The sequence below is a fragment of the Aquarana catesbeiana genome, linkage group LG09 (genome assembly GCF_042186555.1).
Source record: "Aquarana catesbeiana isolate 2022-GZ linkage group LG09, ASM4218655v1, whole genome shotgun sequence".
Taxonomy (NCBI): domain Eukaryota; kingdom Metazoa; phylum Chordata; class Amphibia; order Anura; family Ranidae; genus Aquarana; species Aquarana catesbeiana.
Window position 1 is genome coordinate 198920849 of NC_133332.1, and position 21216 is coordinate 198942064.

Below are 21216 nucleotides of genomic sequence, written 5' to 3' on the forward strand. Positions count from 1 at the left end.
AGAGGGGTAGCAAATAGCACAGGTGGGGGGCGTCTGGTGGGGAGGAAAACCCCCCCAGACTTACCGGAAGACTGCTGCTGGCTAGAGAAAACGGAAGCTGCTGCTCCGGACACATCATGAGCTCTCTGAGGAAGCGTGAGAAGGTATGTACTTCTATACAACCCCCAGTGGTGACACATAAGCATGACAACATTTACTAACTTAAAGGAGACATTTATAAGAAAATTCAACAATTTCTTAGAAAACTCCACTTACCTTTCCTGCCGCAGGGCTTTCTGTGGTTAAACCGACCCAATCTTCACCCTTCACGGTGGGTTCCGTTAAACCTTCAGGAGCTGGGGATCCTCGAGGAAACCCACAATCCTGGACCTGTAATAGTACCACCACCAGTAAAACTTTATGGCCTTACTACCAAAAGTACTGAATCCCGGGGTCCAGCTCTCTAAAAGAGAAGCGTTACAGGCAAAAACCTTGTTTCTTCGGACACGAGGCGTGGGTACCATTATATTCGGCCAAAAAGACACTTTGAATGGATCCAGTTGCATGGCTAGCCCCAGCAAGGATTGCTCCAGTGGAGCTCAGCACAGCACATCTTTACTCGTGACTAACACCTTAGACACTGGCAAAAAAACTGAGGTACTCCCAGTAGTGGGAGGGGTTATATAGGGAGTGCACTTTTTGTCTTAGGGCGTGCCAGTGTCCATTACCTGAAGGTGGCCTGTAACCCACATAATAACTACTATGGCTCTGTGTCCCGCGATGTGCGATAAGAAATGATCGGCCATTCAAAGATACGTAAAGAGTGGAGATAAGGCCCGGGGAACGTAAACAAATGTGTTCAAAAGTGGTTGTTCGAAACAGGTAGGAAGAGGTACACCGGAGCGCAGATATCCAGTGTTAAATCTGGAGAAAACAAAAGAATTATGCCTGGGGAGCATCATGGGACTCACAGAATGCAGACCACGTTGGTTGGGTACGTGTGGTCAACAAGTGGCATACCTGGGAAAGGCCCCGAGAGGTCCATCACGCGAACGCCTGAGGCTGGTCAAGACCGGGGGGGGAACAATGGGTTATTAGTAATAGGCAGCAGGGGCAGGAAGGGGGACATAAGGGAGCTTGAGTAAAGTACCGAGTCCCACAAATTTAGGCTATGTAGCATGAGAGGACTCAATGACGTCTGCCGAAGTTTCTGGGGAAGCCATAGAAGCGCTTGCATAGAAAGAGGGGTACAATTAGGTTAGAAGGCCTGGTGTTCACTGGCATCCTCTGGCTTTTTTGGGACCATCGAGATATAGGCCCTTAAAGCGTCAGAAGGCAAGGAGCCTTGCTTTAAAACGTTGAAATAGCTAGCAAGGTGAGGTGATAACAATGCAGGGAATGTCTTCTAGTAAAGACCGAAGAATCTGTCAGGGCCTGGAGCCTTGGAGGGCTTCAGGTACTTGATTGCCCGGAGAACTTCAGCTTCCGAGATGCTTGCGTTGAGAGCTTCATGTGCTCCACCTGGGAGCAAAGGAAGGTTTAGTTCTCGGAAGAACTGCTCTGCTTGCTGTGAGGGAAATGGACCTGGTTTAGTATGCTGGCCAGTTTCTTGGCCAGCATAGGTCCCGGATTATCTGCACATGTATAGTAATTGTGCTTGGACCACTGTAGGGCCTTTTCAGCTTGAGAGGTGGAAGATCTTGTTCTGTCGCCAGGGTCGGATGTGGTGTTGCGCCGCTCTGTCGCGTTTGCACGCAGAAGCGAGTTGATTAATATGACCCCAAACTGTAGCCTTATGGGCTTCCCACAGGGACACAGCTGATGCGACAGAGCCAACATTGTCAGCAAAATGAGTTTGTATGAAAGATTGGATCTGTAGACCCATGGCCTTGGTGGACAGTAAGGACTCATTAATTCGCCATTGAAAAGGACGCTTAGTGGGGCCCGAAAGAGAAACAAGAAAAACCAAAGGGTTATGATCAGGTCATGGTCAAACGTGGTCAATCCTGCAAAAACTATCATGAGGGTTGGAGTAATAGGTAAAATCACGGTCCGTAGTATGGAGCTCCCTCCAAACATCTATTAAACCAAAAGTTTGCAGAACTCGTGGGATGGGTCGTGACAGGGGGTAGCCCCTTATGCGTTATGTGTCTAAAGTTGAGTTGAGGGCAATGTTAGAGTCACCCATAAAAAGGAGTCGGCCCTCCTGGTGCTGAGAGACACAGACTACCTTACAAAGATGGGAGAAGAACCTATGTTGAAACCAGTTAGGTGCATAGTAAGACAGTTGTTATTGCCTGGTCCCATAAAGTGCCCTGTTATGCCCCGTACACACAGTCGGATTTTCCGACGGAAAATGTTCAATGGGAGCCTGTTGTCGGAAATTCTGACCATGTGTAGGCTCCATCGGACATTTTCCATCGGAATTTCCGTCACACAAAATTTGAGATCTGGATCTCAAATTTTCCGACAACAAAATCCGTTGTCGTAAATTCCGATTGTGTGTACACAATTCCGACGCACAAAGTTCCACGCTTGCTCGGAATCAAGCAGAAGAGCCGCACTGGCGATTAAACTTAATTTTTCTCGGCTTGTCGTACGTGTTGTACCTCACTGCGTTCTTGACGTTCGGAGTTTCCCACAAGATTTGTTTGACCGTGTGTATGCAAGACAAGTTTGTGAGCCAACATCTGTTGCAAAAAATTCATGGATTTTGTTGTCGGAATGTCCGATCGTGTGTACGAGGCATAAGAGTAGATATCGGCCTGTAGGTCAGGAAAATGTTGAGGGCATTTGGCCTGGTATTGTTCAGGAGCTCACTCACCCCCCCCCCCCTTTCCTGGCTTGCCAGGCTGCATGCTTAGATAAAGGTCTGGTATGGATTTTGGGGGGGCCCTATGCTTTTTTTTGTTTTATTTTTAAAATACTGGCAAATTAATGTGGCAAATAAAAACTGGCAGATGAATGTGTTTTTTTTAGCTGACAGCGGGGAAGCCCATTGACAGCTGATGACTCATCAGTTGTTAAGGACACCGTGTTCGGCTTCCCAGGCCCGCTCCTTAACAAGCTTTTACTGCGCCCTGATTGGGCAAAGCTTTGCCCAATTAGGACGCAGAATGCACTGTGCAGTGCAGCAAACACCCGCTGAACACTCTGCAAACTCGGGTGTTCCCCAAATGGGGCGAACAGCAAATGTTCGGCCTGAACTCATGCTCAGGCCAAACCGTTCACCCAACACTAGTAGGGATATGTCAGTTCCATAATAGAAGTGAAATCATTGTGTATAATATAACAAAAAAAAAATGTAAATTTAGAACTCTGAACTTTGACCTTGCTCCAGGACTGAATATATTAGGCATTTATCCCGCCGACCTAAAAAAGATTAAAAAAAAAAGAAAATCACTCCACCCACTGTGAAGGCAAACAGTTCTTATATAGGTAATGGCAGGGCCACCTGGCAACATCACCTGGTGACACTGCCCCCCCTGTGAGGACACCAACCAGTGCATGCTGGGAGCCCCCCTGACCTAAAGCATCTCCCCATGTTGGGGGCATGTGGCCTGGTATGGTTTAGGAGGGGGGCGCTCGCTCATCCCCCCCCACTTTCCTGACCCGTCAGTTTACAAAGGGGAGGGTAGAAACTTGCAAGATCAGCTAGGTTTTTAGGTGTTACAGGAGGTCAAATCACACAGCACAAGCACTGTGTTGTACAAAATGCTTTGTAAACCTCCGGAAAAAAAATTTCAGGCATAATGAGCTAGTATGCATCGCATAATGAGACAAAGGCATAATGCGCTAGTATGCATTGCATACTAGCGCATTATGAAATATTTACCTTAGAATGTTGCCCTGTAGTGCCACCTGCTCCCATGGCCGACATCTTTCCTGGAGTTACTTCAGGGTTTGCGGGCTCCGGCGCTGTGATTGGTCGGAGCCGCGATGACGCAACTCCCGCGCGCATGTGTCGCCAGTCATGGGTCCTGAAGAAACAGCACGAGAGGGCCGTTCCTTCAGTGCGCATGTGACCATGACATCGGTGGCAGCGTATATAGTAAAGATCTCCTAAACGGTGCAAGTTTAGGAGATATTTACAGTACCTACAGGTAAGCCTTACTATAGGCTTACCTGTAGGTACAATTAAAGAGGAAGACTTTATTTCCTCTTTAAGGGAACAGCATCCAATTTTGTTTTTTTTTGTTTTTTTAGGTTAACAAACACTTTAAGCATCATTAAAATCACTGCTCCTGAAAAAAACAATCATTTAAAAAAAAAAAATAATTTGCATTAATACATGTCCCCTAGGGCAGTGTCCCAGACCCCCATACCCGTTTTATGGCCAATTACTTGCATATAATCCTTCAAAATGGGCACTTGATTTCTCATGTTTGGCTGCCAAAGACTTCAATGGAGTTCACTTTTCGGGGCGGGGGGGTGTTTTTTTAGGATTTACACAAAAATGCAACTGAGTTATCTTAGGTGTTCTTCCAAGGATAACACACCAGTAATAACCTACAATATGCAACTCCTTATATAGAGACTATATTTATGGACATAAGGGGTTATATACAAATGTGTTGTTTTTATATGGCTATTTAGCCTATTATGGAAATCATTTTGTATAGTCAATTTAATAAAGATATTTGTATTTTTTTCTATAAATGTGGTTCTTATAAGCTTTTCTATTAAGGTTTTCTATCTAAGGTCTCTTATCAATACTGGAAATTAAAGCAAGGTATCCTCCCAAAAATTCTTATCTATTAGATTTTTATTTAGGTGCTTTGAGGATAGAAACTTTACCTCTCATATATAAAATTATATTTATTCTGCAAATCTCAATGCCCAAGAGCTTTACATCAACTATCTATTATTTTAACATAAATTGGCTCATAATTTATCACACATTGTTTCCAGCTAACCTGTTTCAGGGTTCTTTCTGCACCTAAAACATCTGAGAGCAGAACTGGCTCCATCTCCCTGGCTAATGCAGTCTGGGAGGTCTGGTCTCACATAAAAGACATTACACTTACCTGGGCTATGGCCACCTGCGTCTGCTGCTGCTGTTGGAGAAGCTGGTGCTGTAGGAGCTGTAGGCGGTGCTGTGATGCCAGAGGGGTGAGGACGGAGACAGAAGAGGCACAGCTTGGAGTGTGACATTTCTGGGACAGCGAGGAGTAGGTGGAACAATTTTCAATATCCTGTAATCAAAGCACAGACAGCAAGGGTTGGGTACATGCTCCAGAATCATGAAATAGAAATGAATCCCGAAACAGAGCTGCAAAAAGTGGATTTGTAATCATGCCCAATAAAACAGACGTTATATGAGAAAGTTACACAAATGACAGACAGCTGAATAATCCAGGGTAATGGATAGCAATATCAGAGGCAAGTAGGTGTACATGCATGTTGAGGTGTGGTAAGTCACATATCACTGCACACAGCAGCCATCTCCTGCCCACATCTTAAAAGTCAAATGACAATTGAGACTTCTGTCTTCAGCCTGCTGGATCTTTCCTCCAGTTTTTTCGTTCAACAGTTCTACAATCTCTTTGCTGTCATGGCAGACAGTCTTCCACTAGGGGGCTCCACAAGCCAAAATATAAATCTTTAAAGGCCAGCAAGAACAATCAGCAACAGGACAATATCAGAATGTTAATTAGAGCCGCCTACCAATTTACAAGACATTTAAACTTAATTCAGAGACCGTTCACCCCTGAGTGGTTGGAAATGCCATCAGAAATGAAATAGCTTCTCATAAATCACTGCTATAGATGCTGAGAAAAATGACAAAATAAATAAATCCAGCAACTTACCCATTTCTCCAACTTAATAATTGGATATTTACAAAGCTGATAACTCTTACAAAAGCTAGTAACAATTCACAAAACACTTGCCAATACGAAATAATTCTCTTTTCAATTAACTAATTGTTTTGTGGCTCAGACTTGCTGAAATAATTGTATTCATGTATACAGGCGGTCCCAGGGTTACAAACAAGATATGGTCTGTAGGTTTGTTCTTAAGTTGAATCTGTCTGTAAGTCGGAACAGGTACATTTTTTAAGTGTAGCTCCGGCCAAAGAAAACTATTTTTAAGCTTTTTGGATAGCATAGGGAAGGGTTAACACCCCTGTAATGTTTGTTTTGCTGTCTGTGCCCCTATTCAGAAGATTTCACCTCATTTTCTGTCCCAATAACAATTGGATTTTAAAAATTTTGTGTTGTTGTGGAAAGGATTGGTGATAAAGCATCAATGGAGGTACCCTTTTCCCATAATAACTCTTACAGGAGTGAATTTCCCTTCCTAGGGGTAGATTTTCTCTCACTTCCTGTTGTCTCCCTCCATTTGTAAGTATAAGTCGTTTGTAAGTCAGATGTTTGTAACTCAGGGACCGCCTGTATTGTCAATATTTGATATGTTCTGCATGAGAAGTAGGTTCACAAATATTATCTCCCAGGTATTGCTCCATCTGGCTGGTGAGAACAGTGACTTCTGTGAGATGTCTACTGTGAAGTACAGGAAAAGGAGCCATTTCAGTGAACATATATAAAAATTCAAGAGAAATAAAGGATTTATTGGGCTAAATGCATCTGATGAGGAAAAATATTAATTTCACAACAGTGAATTTTTTTGTAAACTAAATGTTACACTGTGCAATAAGATAACAATAAAATAACAAAGGGATATAAAATAACTGACACAGGTTTACTTTCTTTCTTTCTTACATTTGAGCTTGGGCAGTCAGTATCTCCTGTAACATTGAAGTCATAATCTAAAAAGAGACCATCCAGCTAGACCATGAAGGTTGCCAACATCCCTGAGATAAAGAATAAAAGTACCCCCAAAGAAGGTTCTTTTACTTTTAGATCTTACTCTGATTTACACCTGGGGTATTAACCGCCTCGGGGAGGTTTCCCTGATCGGTGCCATTTGGGTGGACTAGTGTGGACAAGGTGGGACCAGCTATCCACCCGTTTCCCTTTGGACATTGGGGTGATGTTTGTCTGACGCAGTCGCTGCCACGATTCCAGCAGTGAGACTCTTGCGTTGATATGTTTGGGTAGGTTCTCCTTTATGTGATTACTATGCTGAATGCTCTGTAATGCAAAGCAACTGTTCGATGTATTTATGTAATGAGTTATTGATATACCCTTTTTTTAAATTTTGACTCTACTATACAGTGTGATTCTTCTCCACAAGTTGTCCCTGATGAAGGGACGCCCTGCAAAGTCCCGAAACGCGTAGAGCCGTGTGGAAAATTTTACAAGCATCACTACCACTCAATGAACATTTTAGCTTGAAACCGCCACTCGCCATAGCCGATCCTAATATGGATGTATACATTTGAAAGCCTTAGTCAATGCCACTCCTCTAGCCATGTTTCGCCCCGCCCACTGGGGCTTATGGCATTGACGGAAGCTTTCAGGTGTATACATCCATACTAGGATGGGCTGTGGTGAGTGGCGGTTTCAAGCTATCCTGTAACATTAACGTTATTACTGCCATTCTGTGGATGGTGTGAGATTTTTATAGGTCTGCCACCTTCTGTCCCTTATCATACATGCTAATAGCTCCATGTCGCTATCAAATATAATTTCTTAAATGTTACTAATAATTGTTGGAAGTGATCACACGGCAGCAGGCCAGAGCTGCTACAATAACTATAATTCAGTTTTGTGGACCGCTGTCAAAAAAGTTCACTGTGGTTGGTCAGTGTCTGCTGGGAGTATCCCCAGAACCCTCTTGTTCAGGTCTTACCTGACCATTTTGTTCTTTTAGCACTGGCAGACATTTGACAAGGCCCAGGTCTGGTGCAGACACAGCACGTTCACAGGTTCTTTTCTCTGCGGCGGCTCTGTTCAGACTTCCATCAGCTTCTTCTGTATTTTTATTTTCTGCTCCTGTCAGCTGTCGCCCTAATATAAGTTTTTATAAAGATTATAAAAATTAAAAGAAAAACAGGCTTTAATAAATTGTCACCACACGCGGAATACTAATCCGCCCGCAGCTTCATTTGCATGGAATTTGCATCAAGTATAAAACATTTCTAACTGTATCAGGTGTCAAAATATCTGCTTCTTCAGCAAGATCCTCCCAACCTACCTTTAACTCCCCCTTTTCCGGCTGTGATTAGCAAGCTGTACACTGAATGAGCAATTACACAAGGACAAAGGGAGCTCTGCTCATTTACATATAAATTTATGGATTACATGCATGGCTGAGGAATATTAACAGGCCTAAAATAAGCCCATGTATTGCCATTTGTCATTCTGTTTGGCTGCAGTCAGTGCGGATGTGATTGTCATTTAGATAGTTTGAGGCGCACAATACAATTGTCAGCTGTTCGGCCAGCTGAGCGCAATGTGTTATTGCACTTTTGTCTCCAGCTACCTTCCAGTTTGGCCTCTTCCAGGGACTTGTCACTGGCCCCGTCCGCCTGTCCATCTGCATTCTGCTGGGCGTGCTGGAGGCTCATTTTGTGGCACACTTCAAAGGCCTGTCCGACTGTCCGCACAATCTGCATGGCCTGGCTCTGCCGAGAAAGGGTGAGAAAGAGATGCCATTTGTAGAGAATATAATAATTACATAGCAACCACTATGCAGGTCACAGCACACTAAGACAAAGGAAAACACAAAGAGCAAATTCATGTTTTCTCAAAACGATTAATGGTCCTTTAAATTAACTATAATAATACCTAAAGTTTCATTTTTGGGTTAAAGCCAATTACTGGTAATAAGATTTCCCCACAGTGCCAACTGATACAACACGGACAGCCTCTTCACTACAAACACTCCATGACATTGGCTCTAACTGATCACATGCAATCAGCAGCATCATGTTATTATCAATGTCTGAATGAAGAACAATCTGCTTTGCCTCATAGCAATCAAACAATGAATCTGATTGGTGGTTTCCTCTGCACACAAGGAGAAATCTTGGGTCCACCTTAGTAGCACTCACTTTCTTCTTAGATTTGAAGACATTACATTTGAAAGTGTTGCTGGCACCGTCCCGGGCAATATAGCTGAATATCTTTAGATCTTGCGAGTCGTGTGAAACATAGAATATTCTACAGAAAGAGAAAAAAAAAAATACTTTTCAGCTTGCCTGTCATCCTGTAAATGGCATTTCCGTCATGAATATTCAGCACAGCCTGGAAGAGGGATGAGGAGATTAAACATTCAGCAGAGATGTGGGCCAGGCTGGAAATAGATTATGATCATATTCTAGAATTGGGTGAAATTATGCTGGCACTCAGCAACTGCCATACTGCCAACTGGCTCCTCAGCAGAATGTAGCTTAAATCCAAATTTCCCCTCTATGTAATAAGCTTGCAGCAAGCTGTGAACACCTCCTAAAATCTTTCTCTTAATGTTTTTGACACCCAACAGGACAGTCAATGTAAAGAGGTATCATGCTGCAGGGAAAGTATTCTTTACAGCCAACTTTCTAATGGGGCGTACACACGGTCGGACTTTTCGTCTACAAAAGTCCAACGGACGCCGACGGACTAAAGCTGGCTGGTAATCCGATCGTGTGTGGGCTTCTCCGGACTTTCAGCAGACTTTTTCAGCCTCAAATCTGATGGACTTTAGATTTGAAACATGCTTCAAATCTTTACGTCGTAACTACGACGGACCCAGAAATCCGCTCGTCTGTGTGCTAATCCGACGGACAAAAACCCACGCTAGGGCAGCTATTGGCTACTGGCTATGAACTTCCTTATTTTAGTCCGGTGTACGTCATCACGTACGAATCCGTCTGACTTTTGTGTGGTCGTGTGTAGGCAAGTCCGTTCGTTAGAAAGTCTGCTGCAAGTCCGCCGAAAGTCCGCCGGAAGTCTGTCGGACAGGCTGTCGGACTTTTGTAGACGAAAAGTCCGACCGTGTGTACGCCCCATTAGACACACTTCTGGGAGCACTAAAAATTCTGGATGGACTCTCTGCACACTATTATACATGCTTTCTAGCAAACTTTGCACAAAAAATGATTTTTTTTGTTCACATACATTGCAATAGATGTGTAAGCTGGCCAACTGCACCAAAGTTATTCCTCTCTGGCCAGTCCCTACTCTGCTCTGCAAAATACAAATGCTCCAGTGGATATAATGCCAATATGGGTCAAAAAGACACATTTGGACTGGTGGGATGGCAATAGTAGATAGGGAAAACAAAAATCCCACCACTCTGCAAGCATTGAAAAGAAATCACCAACAAAGTAGTGTTAACCCTTTCGCTGCCAGAGCGGTTTTTGCTAATTTTTTTGCACACATTTAAAAAATCATTTTAGGCCTGAAGTAAAAACCCAAAAATACTACACATTTTCTGAAAGCAGACACCCTTAAGAATACAATAATATTCCAATTTTTTATGCCACACAATATTAGCGCAATGTTTTATTGCATGTAAAATTTCAGTTAAAAAAAACTAGACTTAAATTTAAGTATAACTAAAGGCAAAACCTTTTGCGAAAGATGGAGTGGAGATGAACTAGAAAACCTGTGCCCCCGTTAGAGAGATTTGCTTATAGTTTCACTTTAATTTTAGGGCACACCAACGCAATATATTGAATATAAATTTTTTTTACAGCTTATAAAAGATGAGCTTGAGCTGAGAAACAAGATAAACATGTGTGCCTGTGAAATGGTAACAAACTTTGCTACCCTAAACAATCCATAGGTGACAGTCCTCTGTTGAGCGTTAACTGCGAACAATGGCCCTAGTATTGATGCTCTGCACAGCGAAATGTAATATGCAATTGATGGCTTTATGTGTAGGCTCCCCAGACGTGAGTGTTTAGTATGTGCGTTGATGCCTTTGTTTTTGTGGGGGAGGGGTTTAGGTTCTTGGATGTAACTATTTTTTTTTTTTCCAGTGAACTTGAATTTAGGTGCAAGGATATTATTTTTTCCCTTTAAAACTTTCTTTTTTATCACACAGTGGACAAAAGTTCCCCATGTGATACTTTGTGACAGGTTCTCTTTAATGGAGCATCGGGAGTCTTATAGATCCCTGCTGACTCACTTGCCCTCAATTGAGGCTAATGGAGCAGCAAGACATGGAACTGTGATTGAAACCGTTTTATACTGAAATAATTTGCCTCATATGTGAAGATAACCTTTTTCTTTATAGTCCATTGAGGCACACAGGAATTCCTAAGACACCTCGACTGTCATGTTATACTGCTGCTTACAGAATAAATGGACACTGGCAACAAAAAGGCTGTTGGCCAGCACAGAAAAAACCTGCCCACAACTGTCATGCCTCAGTTTCTGCTTGTGTCTTCAGGAGAGTGGTTGAGCTTTCTTCAGATCTGCAGTTCTTTTTTTGTCTTCTTAAAGTGGTGTTCCGGCCGAAATGATACTTTTTAAATAAAAATACCCCTATAATACACAAGCTTAATGTATTCTAGTAAAGTTAGTCTGTAAACTAAGGTCTGTTTTGTTAGTTTATAGCAGTAGTTTGTTATTTTATAAACTTACAGCAGGCTGTGGCCATCTTAAGTGTGGGCTCTGAAGCCAGACTGTATTTCTTCCTGGATCTCATCCTTGCAGGTCTCGCACATGCTCAGTGCAGCACAAGCAGTGTAATAGGTTTCAGGTCAGGTTTCCATAGCAACGGCAGTGTCAGAGGAAGTTGCCGCCCCTTCCCAGAAGGCATTGCAAACAGGAAATAATGCGATGGGCCACGGCCAGGGAGGAGGAAGTGAAAAATGAATACAGCAGATATACAGTAGGTGCTGAGAAAAAAAATTTAAAAATATCCAATTCGTTTACAGTGCAGTTTAGTGAGGGATGCTGAAGAGTTGAAAAAGTGGGTGGAACGCCACTTTAAGTGATTGTAATCTCTCGCTTTTGTTTTTATAAAAATAACAAACATGTCTATACTTACCTTCTCTGTGCAATCGTTTTGCACAGAGCAGCCCTGATCCTCTTTTTCTGGGGTGCCCCAACGGCGCTCCAGGCTCCTCCTCTTCATCTGATGCGCCCACAGAAAGCTGCTTTCCATGGGGGCACCCATGCGGGCTCACTCCTGAGTCCCACTGATGCGTCCATTGACAGACTGCAGGACTCTGCCCCATCCCCCCCTTCCATATCACAGCTTTTGATTGACTGCTATCAATCTGTTCAATGAGGAGAGAAACAGCAGCTGGAGCGGCCGCGCTTGTGCACATCGCTGGATCAGATCAAGCTCAGGTAAGGAAAAGGGAGGAGCTGCAGCACAGAAGGTTTTACACCTTAATGCATAGAATGCATTAAGGTGAAAAACCTTAAGGCTTTACAACCACTTTAAGGGCTGGTTCTCACCACATGCAGTGGGATTGCATTGTGCGGCTATTCCATTTCCAGTTCAGTCCCACCACATGGACAAAGCAAAATGACTTGTCTCCTATGTGCCCAGTTCACACCATTGCGTTGCAGTGGTGTACAGGCACAGTGCATGCAGTACTTTTTATCAGCGCCGCTCAGTGTAAGGCAATCTGCCGGCAATTGAACTTTGAGATGTCTGTGTGACATTTCAAAAAAGTTCTTAAAAAAAAAGGAAACAGTGCGATCTGCCGAGCTCAGTATGTCACTGCACAGATCTCAGCCGGACCGCACCGCAATGCAGCAGCTGGTATGAACCAGCCCTTAAAAGAGAAGCAAAGAAATTATTTTTTTGCAGGTGTACACTTACCTAGGTGGATGCAGCATCGGCCCCCCAGCGCCTCTACACTGAGAACCGAGCGATCGAACACCACTGATCGCTCGGTTTTCAGAGCTCCGTGAGCAGAGAGCTGCAAACTGTCAGTCACAGCTCTCTGCTCTTCTCTCTCCTCTCTCATTGGAGTGCTGGGCTGTGGAGGGGGCAAAGCGGCTATCTCAGGCTCTCATCGGCTCACTGAGACGCTGAGTGGGGTGTCAGTCCAGGCACCTGGCAGATCCAGACTTTATTGTCGCGATGATGCGGTGCCTGGACTGACATTGGTGATGTCAGCAGAGAGTGGACATCAGCCCGCTCTCTGCTGAAAACGGGTCACAGGAGTGCCAAACGAATTGCACGCCTGTGATCCATGGGAGAAGTACAGTCAAAGAAGCTTTGGCTATACTTCTCCTTTAAGGAGAAGTTCCACTTTTTCAGTGTTCTATCCATCATCAGGGAACTGGAGAAAGTTCAGAGAAGGGCAACCAAACTGATAAGAGGCATGGAGGAGCTCAGCGATGAGGAAAGATTAGAGGAACTGAATGTATTCTCTCTTGAGGAGATTAAGGGGGGGATATGATCAACATGTATAAATACAGGAGGAGTCCATATAGTGAACTTGGTGTTGAGTTATTTACCTAAGGTAATCAGAGGACAAGGGGATACTCTACATGTGGAGGAAAAGAGATTTAATCTCCAAATTCGGAAAGGTTTCTTCACAGTAAGAGCTGTGAAAATGTGGAATAGACTCCCTCAAGAGCTGGTTCTGTCCAGCTCAGTAAATTGCTTTAAAAAGGGTCTGGATTCTTTCCTAAATGTACAATATAACCGGATACTAACATTTATAGGTAAAGTTGATCCAGGGAATATCCAATTGCCTCTCGGGGGATCAGGAAGGAATTTGTTTCCCCTGCTGTAGTAAATTGGATCATGCTTTGCTGGGGTTTTTTGCCTTCCTCTGGATCAACTGTGGGTGAAGGATTGTGTATATAGGGATTGTAAATGTTTTTTTTCATTGATTGAATTAGATGGACTTACTACAACCAGACTATCTTTGTATGGAGATTAAAATAAAAATAAATGAAGTGTCTATTTGCTCATATGGTAGAATAAAAAAAAGAAGAAATACTGTGAATCTGGTTACACATTCTATTTGTGAGTGTCAATAACACCCCTTTACTAAATGCCATTTTAGAGTTCACTGCGATGAGAATCTCCCAGAGTAGAACTCGGGATAATACCTATGCTGTTTCTGGAAGCTCTCCAGTAAATCACATGACACAGGCAAGCAGCCCCCACTTGGGGCTATACAACGTGTTCTAGATTGTTGTGTACTATCTCCTCCCCCAAAGGAGCTTCTGCCATCACTGATACTGCTAAACAATAAATAACTAATAAAGTAAGGCAAACATTCCAGTCTTTCCATTTTGGGGATAATATGATTTTTTTGTAGCAAAAATTCATTAGAGAAAACAGCTCTGCTTTAGATAATCACCGGCTGGATATATCGCCACCTGCAGTAGCTGGTGCATCAAATACAAAAGGGGACAACCACTGCTGGTGGCCAAAACCCCCTCCACAGCGAGGACACTCCGTTACATGACATAGCAGTGCAAACAGTGAGAACTAAAGTATTTACACATGTTCAGTGTCTGCTGCCCCTCTCTGCCAATCCCCTCACTGGCTTCCACTCACCCAACAAATTACATTTTAAATACTAATAAAAACTTACAAAGGCATCCACAACTCTGCCCCTAGCTACATCACTAGTTTGGTCTCCAAATACCAACCAAATCGTTCTTTGTTCCTCCCATGACCTCATGCTCTCTAGTTCCCTTGTCACCCCCTCCAAGCTTGCCTCCAGGATTTCTCCTGAGCCTCTCCTATCCTCTGGAACTCCCTTCCTTGATCTTTTGGACTATCTCCTACTCTGTCCACTTTAAGGGCGATCCCTGACAACCCTTCTCTTTAGAGAAGCCTATCCCACCCCCTAACAACTGTACTTTTAACCTCCCCATCAGCCCATCACCCTCTAACAAGCAGGGCCCTCTGATTATGTATTGAATTGTATTATAACTGTACTATCTACCCCTACACTGTAAAGCACTGCACAAACTGTTGGCACTATATAAATTGTGTAATAATGACGTGGCAGCAGCAAACCAGAGGGGCAGGTGCTGTGTCCATGAATGCAGAGGAAAAGATTTTATGGTGCGTACATAAAATCCTTTTTTCTCTTTTGTTTATAGGACACAGCTTTGCTTTAGATAATCACCAACTGGGATGTTCTAAAGCAGTGCCACAATGGGGCGGGCACATAATAAGAACAGAAAAACAGACTGAGCCCTGGTTTACATCAGTGCGTTTTGACATGTCAAATTGCCGGCAATGGCACCATCCTAATCGGTGCGAGGCTGCATTTGCGGAGCTGCACGGATTTCAAAAAGTAGTTTCTGTACTACTTTTTGTGATTTCGGGGAGCGATTTCCATTGACATCTGTGCAGAAACCCGCACAGATGTTTGAAATCGCCACCAAAATCGTGACTGACATGTGGGAGTGAAATTGTGCGAGTTCAGCCGAACTCATTCCCGCAGCTCAGTGTGAACCAGGGCTAACTGCCTTAAAGAAAAATGATACAGGCCAGTCAAACTGCTACCTGCAAAACTTTATGCTTAGAACTGGCATCAAATGATGTTGCCAGATCCACCTTGGTTGGTTGCCTTACAAACCTGTGAAATTGAGGTGTGGTGGTGATAAACCCAGGGTGAACTTACCGCCTCGGTAATGTGCTCTGTAATGGTAGTTCTCAGGGCCTCATGACATATGATTGTACCATGGTTTGCTGGATTCAGCATGAGATTATAGCAGTCAATACAGCAGGGCCCTTTACAATGAAGAACAGGCAGTCTGTTTATGTCTTTCTATCTGTAGGATCTTTAAAGGAAGATGCGTCTTACTATGGAATCGCCATAGCTTTGTTTAAATCAGAAACTGGAGACTGTACCACAGGTGGAGACTTATTATTTATTAATTAATTTTTAATAAGCATCTGATCAAAGAGATAAGTAGAAAAAAGTAACATGGCAAACTATACGGCAGAGACAGTCACTTGCATGCCTTCTTAACAAAGTCATCAAAATAGGAGAGCTAGAGAAAAACTATGGCTGAGCGCTTAAAATGTATTTCCACTTTTTCAACCAAATTAGGATAACACCTACTTTACATTTGTTACATGTCCCCATTCACATAGCATAACTTAAAATAAGGATTAAAAAACTGCAGTTTACTTTTTTTAGATGCTGTACTCTGGACTCTCCAGCAAGAAAAAATCCTAGGTAGTTTTCTTTGTTCAGGAGAGGGCTGGGCAGGCAAATCTTCATTGTCAAATGTAACTACTATAGAGTTGAACATTGTCCTAGCAAAGGATTAAAAAGTGTAGAGCAGTGGTCTCCAAACTGCGGTCCTGGGGCCGGATGTGGCCCTTTGTTTGCCTCTATCTGGCCCTTGGGGCACTATTACACCCACAACTGACACCAATGTTGGTTGTGGGTGGAAACAATGATGGGGTATTGTTTACTGCCAATGACGATTGGGCATTTTCTACTCCCTCTGCCCGCAGTCTGACCTCCCTAAAGTATGAAGGATAGTAAACTGGCCCCTTGTTTAGAAAGTTTGAAGACCCCTGGTGTAGAGGCTGAGCTTCTTGCATTGTATGTTAACGAGGACAGACTTAGAACAGGCTCACTCTAACCTTGTTAAAAAAAAAAAAAGTCAGCCCTGAGAATCATCTAAAAAGGTAAGAAATATTTTAATATTTTTTCTTTTTTTTTTAGACATGCTATATGAATGGGAACATAACATACATACTATATGTATACCTGACTACAAAAGTGGAAATACGCTTTAAGGTTCCCAAAAGCTTTTGTGGAAGCATCAGACGTCGTAGCAGTGGAATCCCAGATGTTAAGCATATCCCTAAATCCACAGGGTTTAGGTAGACTGTTCAATAATTCTCCTCCAGGATGCAGGCCTTTAAATCTAACTCTTGCTTGTCATGAAGCCTGGCCAGCCACCTGAAACAATGACACCTCAGAATTACCTGAGGGCACCGAGGAAGTAGTGGGAGAACTTATTTTAACAAATCGTTTTGGGCATAGGCAAGCTACATCCATGATATGAAGCCCTACAACATGGCCACCAGGGAATCCATACTGGTCATTGGTGATCTGAAGATGGGAAAGGAGAACACAAGGACAGGGCGATGGCTTACAGGTGTTGCAAAATGTCTCACCTGGAGACCCGTGCATCACCATACCACCACAAAAGCATATCCTGCAGGCCCCCCACATAGGCCTAGCTTCCCCAGTAATGCCCACCAAACTAAGTTAGTAGAGGAAAAGACTCCAACAAAGTACTTACATTTCAAAAAGCAGCAGTCCTGCTTGCAGCAGCTGGTGACCACCCAGCCGGCAGAGAAGTAAAGCATTTGTCATTCCTCTAAATCTGCAGAATCTCCAAGCACCAGCAGACAGGAGAGGCGTTAAGCATGCAATATTCACCATGAAGACTGATAACAAGGTCGTTTGCAGAGGGCCTGGCATACTGACCGCATACAGAGGAAAGCCAGCCAAATAGATTTCAAAATTGAAGCGAGTACTCCAGGACTGCCCATTCCTCCACTCAGAGCTTTGTTGAGGGAAGAGGTCCTTAACAAAGATGGCTTCTGCAGCTCCTGCAGGAGCCAAATAAACATGCATCAAATGCTGGCATTCAGCTTCAGATCCCTCAGTGGCTAGACAGGCATTTCTTAAAATGGGAATATGCCCCAAAATCACACAGAATGCCACACTAGCATCCAGCAGTTCCCCACTACAGGGAAGCATTTGACTGCACTACCCGCCAAACACCTGTGTATTAAAGGGGTACATGCCCCAAAAGCACAGTGACCTCGGCTGGTAACTGTTGCACTAAGGGGAACCCTGGAGCTTCCAAACATCTGGTCATTTATCCCTTAGACAACACAGAGAAACAAAAGGATATTGGGATTTTTAAGGAGGAACATTCTATGTCCCAACTCCTTGACACTTGACTAACAACTGAGTGTCCACAGCTATGGATGGGGGTTTTGGCCACTATTAGGAGCCACCCCCTGGGCTGTCCTTTGGTATTTTTTTAGTGCACTTAGTGTTAAACCCCTGCAGATGGCAATATTCCCAACTGATGATTGTCTAAAGCAGAGGTGTGTCCTTCAATGAATGAAAAAGAAATATCTCAGGGCTAATGCAACCACTGTACTGGATTCATTTTGGTGTATTGTAATGGTGGACACAGCAATAAAATGGCTCTAAGCAGTGGGTGTGGCCATAGGCAAGACTGGGGGTGGGGAAGGTATCTTACCTGTAGACGGGGTCATGCATCAGCAGCATCTTGCTCTCATCCCATGTCCATTCCTTCCTCTGTGACACAGAAAGCACCATTAGAAACATCATACAGGACAGCAGACTTCTCTATATATTTCATGTCTTATGTACGGGGTCAGAACTGACATTACTGACCAAGGAAATAGACGTCGTCTGATATTTCCAAATACACCATACTTCCAGAGAGTCCACAGTTGCTGCCCAGGGGGCTGACTAATGATGGCTGAGCTCCTGAGTGGATGAAATGATGTCTGCAGTGCTCCACGTTCACAATCAACCCTTACAAATCTCACAAGAGCAGGCTGGATGTGATCAAAGACTGTCACAGCTGAAGCTGCCTCACCACCTACTGAGCCCAGCACTAAGGCCTCATTCACACGTGTGCAACATATCACTTTTTTTTGCCCGTCCGTCGTGCAACAGCATAGGACAGCCCATTCTCTTGATTCACTTACGTGATGCATAATGCCATACATTTCAGCACACATTCCCAGAATGCTAAGGTGTAAATGCAGCCAATATATAGGACTACCAGTATTATCATCACCACTTAATTATCAGCACTGTCCCCCGCATTGTTGGTGGTGGTAGATAATTGCACAGAACAGGCCTTTATGAACTCCAGAGAAATGGTAGAGAACTTGGTATAGATGGTCGCTCTTATTGCAATGCCCGTTCAAATCTTAAACATCTAATGTAAATGAGCATGTGGCCCACACACAGCCGCCATTAAATTTCTTTGCCTTTCATCTTCTATTTTATAAAAATAAATGTGTCATACAAGATTTCCCTTCACACCTTCAAAGCTCTGAAATCAATTACCCGGCAAAGCCACCTCCATGATGCCAGCTTTGATCAGGGACCGCAAGCTGACACACATTGAGAGGGAGCTGATTCTCTAGAGGAAGCTTTCCTGCTGGCACATTCCCAGTTACAATAAATATACACAATTAACTGTTCAGTAAAACTCACTATTTAAATGCCACGCCACTCAAAACTAATATTTCAACTATAAGTGGATGTACAGTGCCTTGAAAGTTCATACCCCTTGAAATTTTCCACATTTTGTCATGTTACAGCCAAAAACGTAAATATATTTTATTGGAATTTTATATGATAGACCAACACAAAGTGGCACATAATTGTGAAGTGGAAGGAAAATGATAAATGGTTTTCAATTTTTTTTACAAATAAATATGTGAAAAGTGTGGTGTGCGCTTGTATTCAGCGTCCCTGAGTCAATACTTTGTAGAACCACCTTTCACTGCGATTACAGATGCAAGTCTTTTTAGGTATGTCTCCACCAGCTTTGCACATCTAGGAGGGTGACATGTTTGCCCATTCTTCTTTGCAAAATAGCTCAGGCTTTGTCAGATTGGATGGAGAGCGTCTGAACAGCAGTTGTTTTCAAGTATTGCCACAGATTCTCAATTGGATTTAGGTCTGGGCTTTGACTGGGTCATTCTAACACATGAATATGCTTTGATCTAAACCATTCCATTGTAGCTCTGGTTGTATTTTTAGGGTCTCTGTCCTGCTGGAAGGTGAACCTCCTCCCAAACTCAATTCTTTTGCAGACTCTAACAGCTTTTCTTCTAAGATTGCCCTGTATTTGGCTCCATCCATCTTCCCATCAACTGACCAGCTTCCCTGTCCCTGCATGTTTCATGGTGGGAATGGTGTGTTTAGGATGATGTGCAGTGTTCGTTTTCCGTCACACATAGCGCTTTTCTTTAAGGCCAAAAAGTTCAGTTTTGGTCTCATCTGAGCAGAGCACCTTCTTTCACATGTTTTCTGTGTCCCCCACATGGCTTCTCGCAAACTGCAAATGGGAGTTCTTATGGCTTTCTTTCAACAATGATTTTCTTCTTGCCACTCTTCCAGATTTTTGGAGTGCACGACTAATAGTTGTCCTGTAGACAGATTCTCCCACTTGAGCTGTGGAACTCTGCAGCTCCTCCATGATGCTGTTTGTTCACTAAGGTTCTCTAACAAACCTATGAGGGCTTCACAGAACAGCTGTTTTTTACCTGAGATCAAATTACACACAGGTGGACTCTATTTACTACTTAAGTGACTTCTGAAGGCAATTGCTTCCACTAGATTTTAGTTAGGGATATCAGAGTGGGTGAATACAAATGCACACTTTTCAGATATTTATTTGTAAAAAATTTTGAAAACCACTCATCATTTTCCTTCCACTTCACAATTATGTGCCACTTTGTGTTGGTCTATCACATAAAATCCCAATAAAATACATTTACGTTTTTGGTTGTAACATGACAAAATGTGGAAAATTTCAAGGGGTATAAATACTTTTTCAAGGCACTGTAAGGCTGGATTCACACCTATGCACTTTTAGTGCTTTTTGCATTTTGCAGATTTGCACTACAGTCCATTTAACATGGTTTCCTATGGAACACGTTCTGTAGTGCAAATCTGCAAAATGCAAAAAGCACTAAAAATGCATAGGTGTGAATCCAGCCTAAGAGCTTCTTCCTAAATCACTCTGCACCTGTTGCACATATTGGAGTCTTAAGGCTGGTTCACATGTGTATAGTGTGTTTTTGGAGCATTACATTTTAGGAACGTTACCATTGAACACTATAGAACATATGTTTTAACCACTTGAGCCCCGGACCATTATGCTGCCTAAGGACCAGAGGTCTTTTTCCAATTTGGCACTGTGTCGCTTTAACTGCTAATTGCGCAGTCATGCCATGCTGTACCCAAACGAAATTTGCGTCCTTTTCTTCCCACAAATAGAGCTTTCTTTTGATGGTATTTGATCACCTCTGCGGTTTTTATTTTTTGCGCTATAAACGGAAAAAGACCGAAAATTTTGAAAAAAATGATATTTTCTACTTTTTGTTATAAAAAAAATCCAATAAACTCAATTTTAGTCATACATTTAGGCCAAAATGTATTCGGCCACATGTCTTTGGTAAAAAAAATGTCAATAAGCGTATATTTATTGGTTTGCGCAAAAGTTATAGCGTCTACAAACTAGGGTACATTTTCTGGAATTTACACAGCTTTTAGTTTATGACTGCCCATGTCATTTCTTGAGGTGCTAAAATGGCAGGGCAGTACAAACCCCCCCCAAATGACCCCATTTTGGAAAGTAGACACCC

General features: G+C 43.1%; 1 protein-coding gene across 3 annotated transcripts in view; it reads right to left on the reverse strand.

Moving 5' to 3' along the window:
• Positions 1 to 21216, reverse strand: part of LOC141108189 (carboxyl-terminal PDZ ligand of neuronal nitric oxide synthase protein-like) — a 194406-nt gene that overhangs the window by 40092 nt on the left and 133098 nt on the right. For all 3 annotated transcript variants that reach the window (XM_073599525.1, XM_073599524.1, XM_073599523.1), the window contains 5 exons: positions 18060 to 18118; positions 8939 to 9047; positions 8368 to 8509; positions 7735 to 7892; positions 5007 to 5174 (listed from right to left, as the gene is read on the reverse strand). In XM_073599525.1, coding sequence (XP_073455626.1) covers positions 5007 to 5174; positions 7735 to 7892; positions 8368 to 8509; positions 8939 to 9047; positions 18060 to 18118 — 636 coding nt within the window. The remainder of the gene's footprint in view (positions 1 to 5006; positions 5175 to 7734; positions 7893 to 8367; positions 8510 to 8938; positions 9048 to 18059; positions 18119 to 21216) is intronic.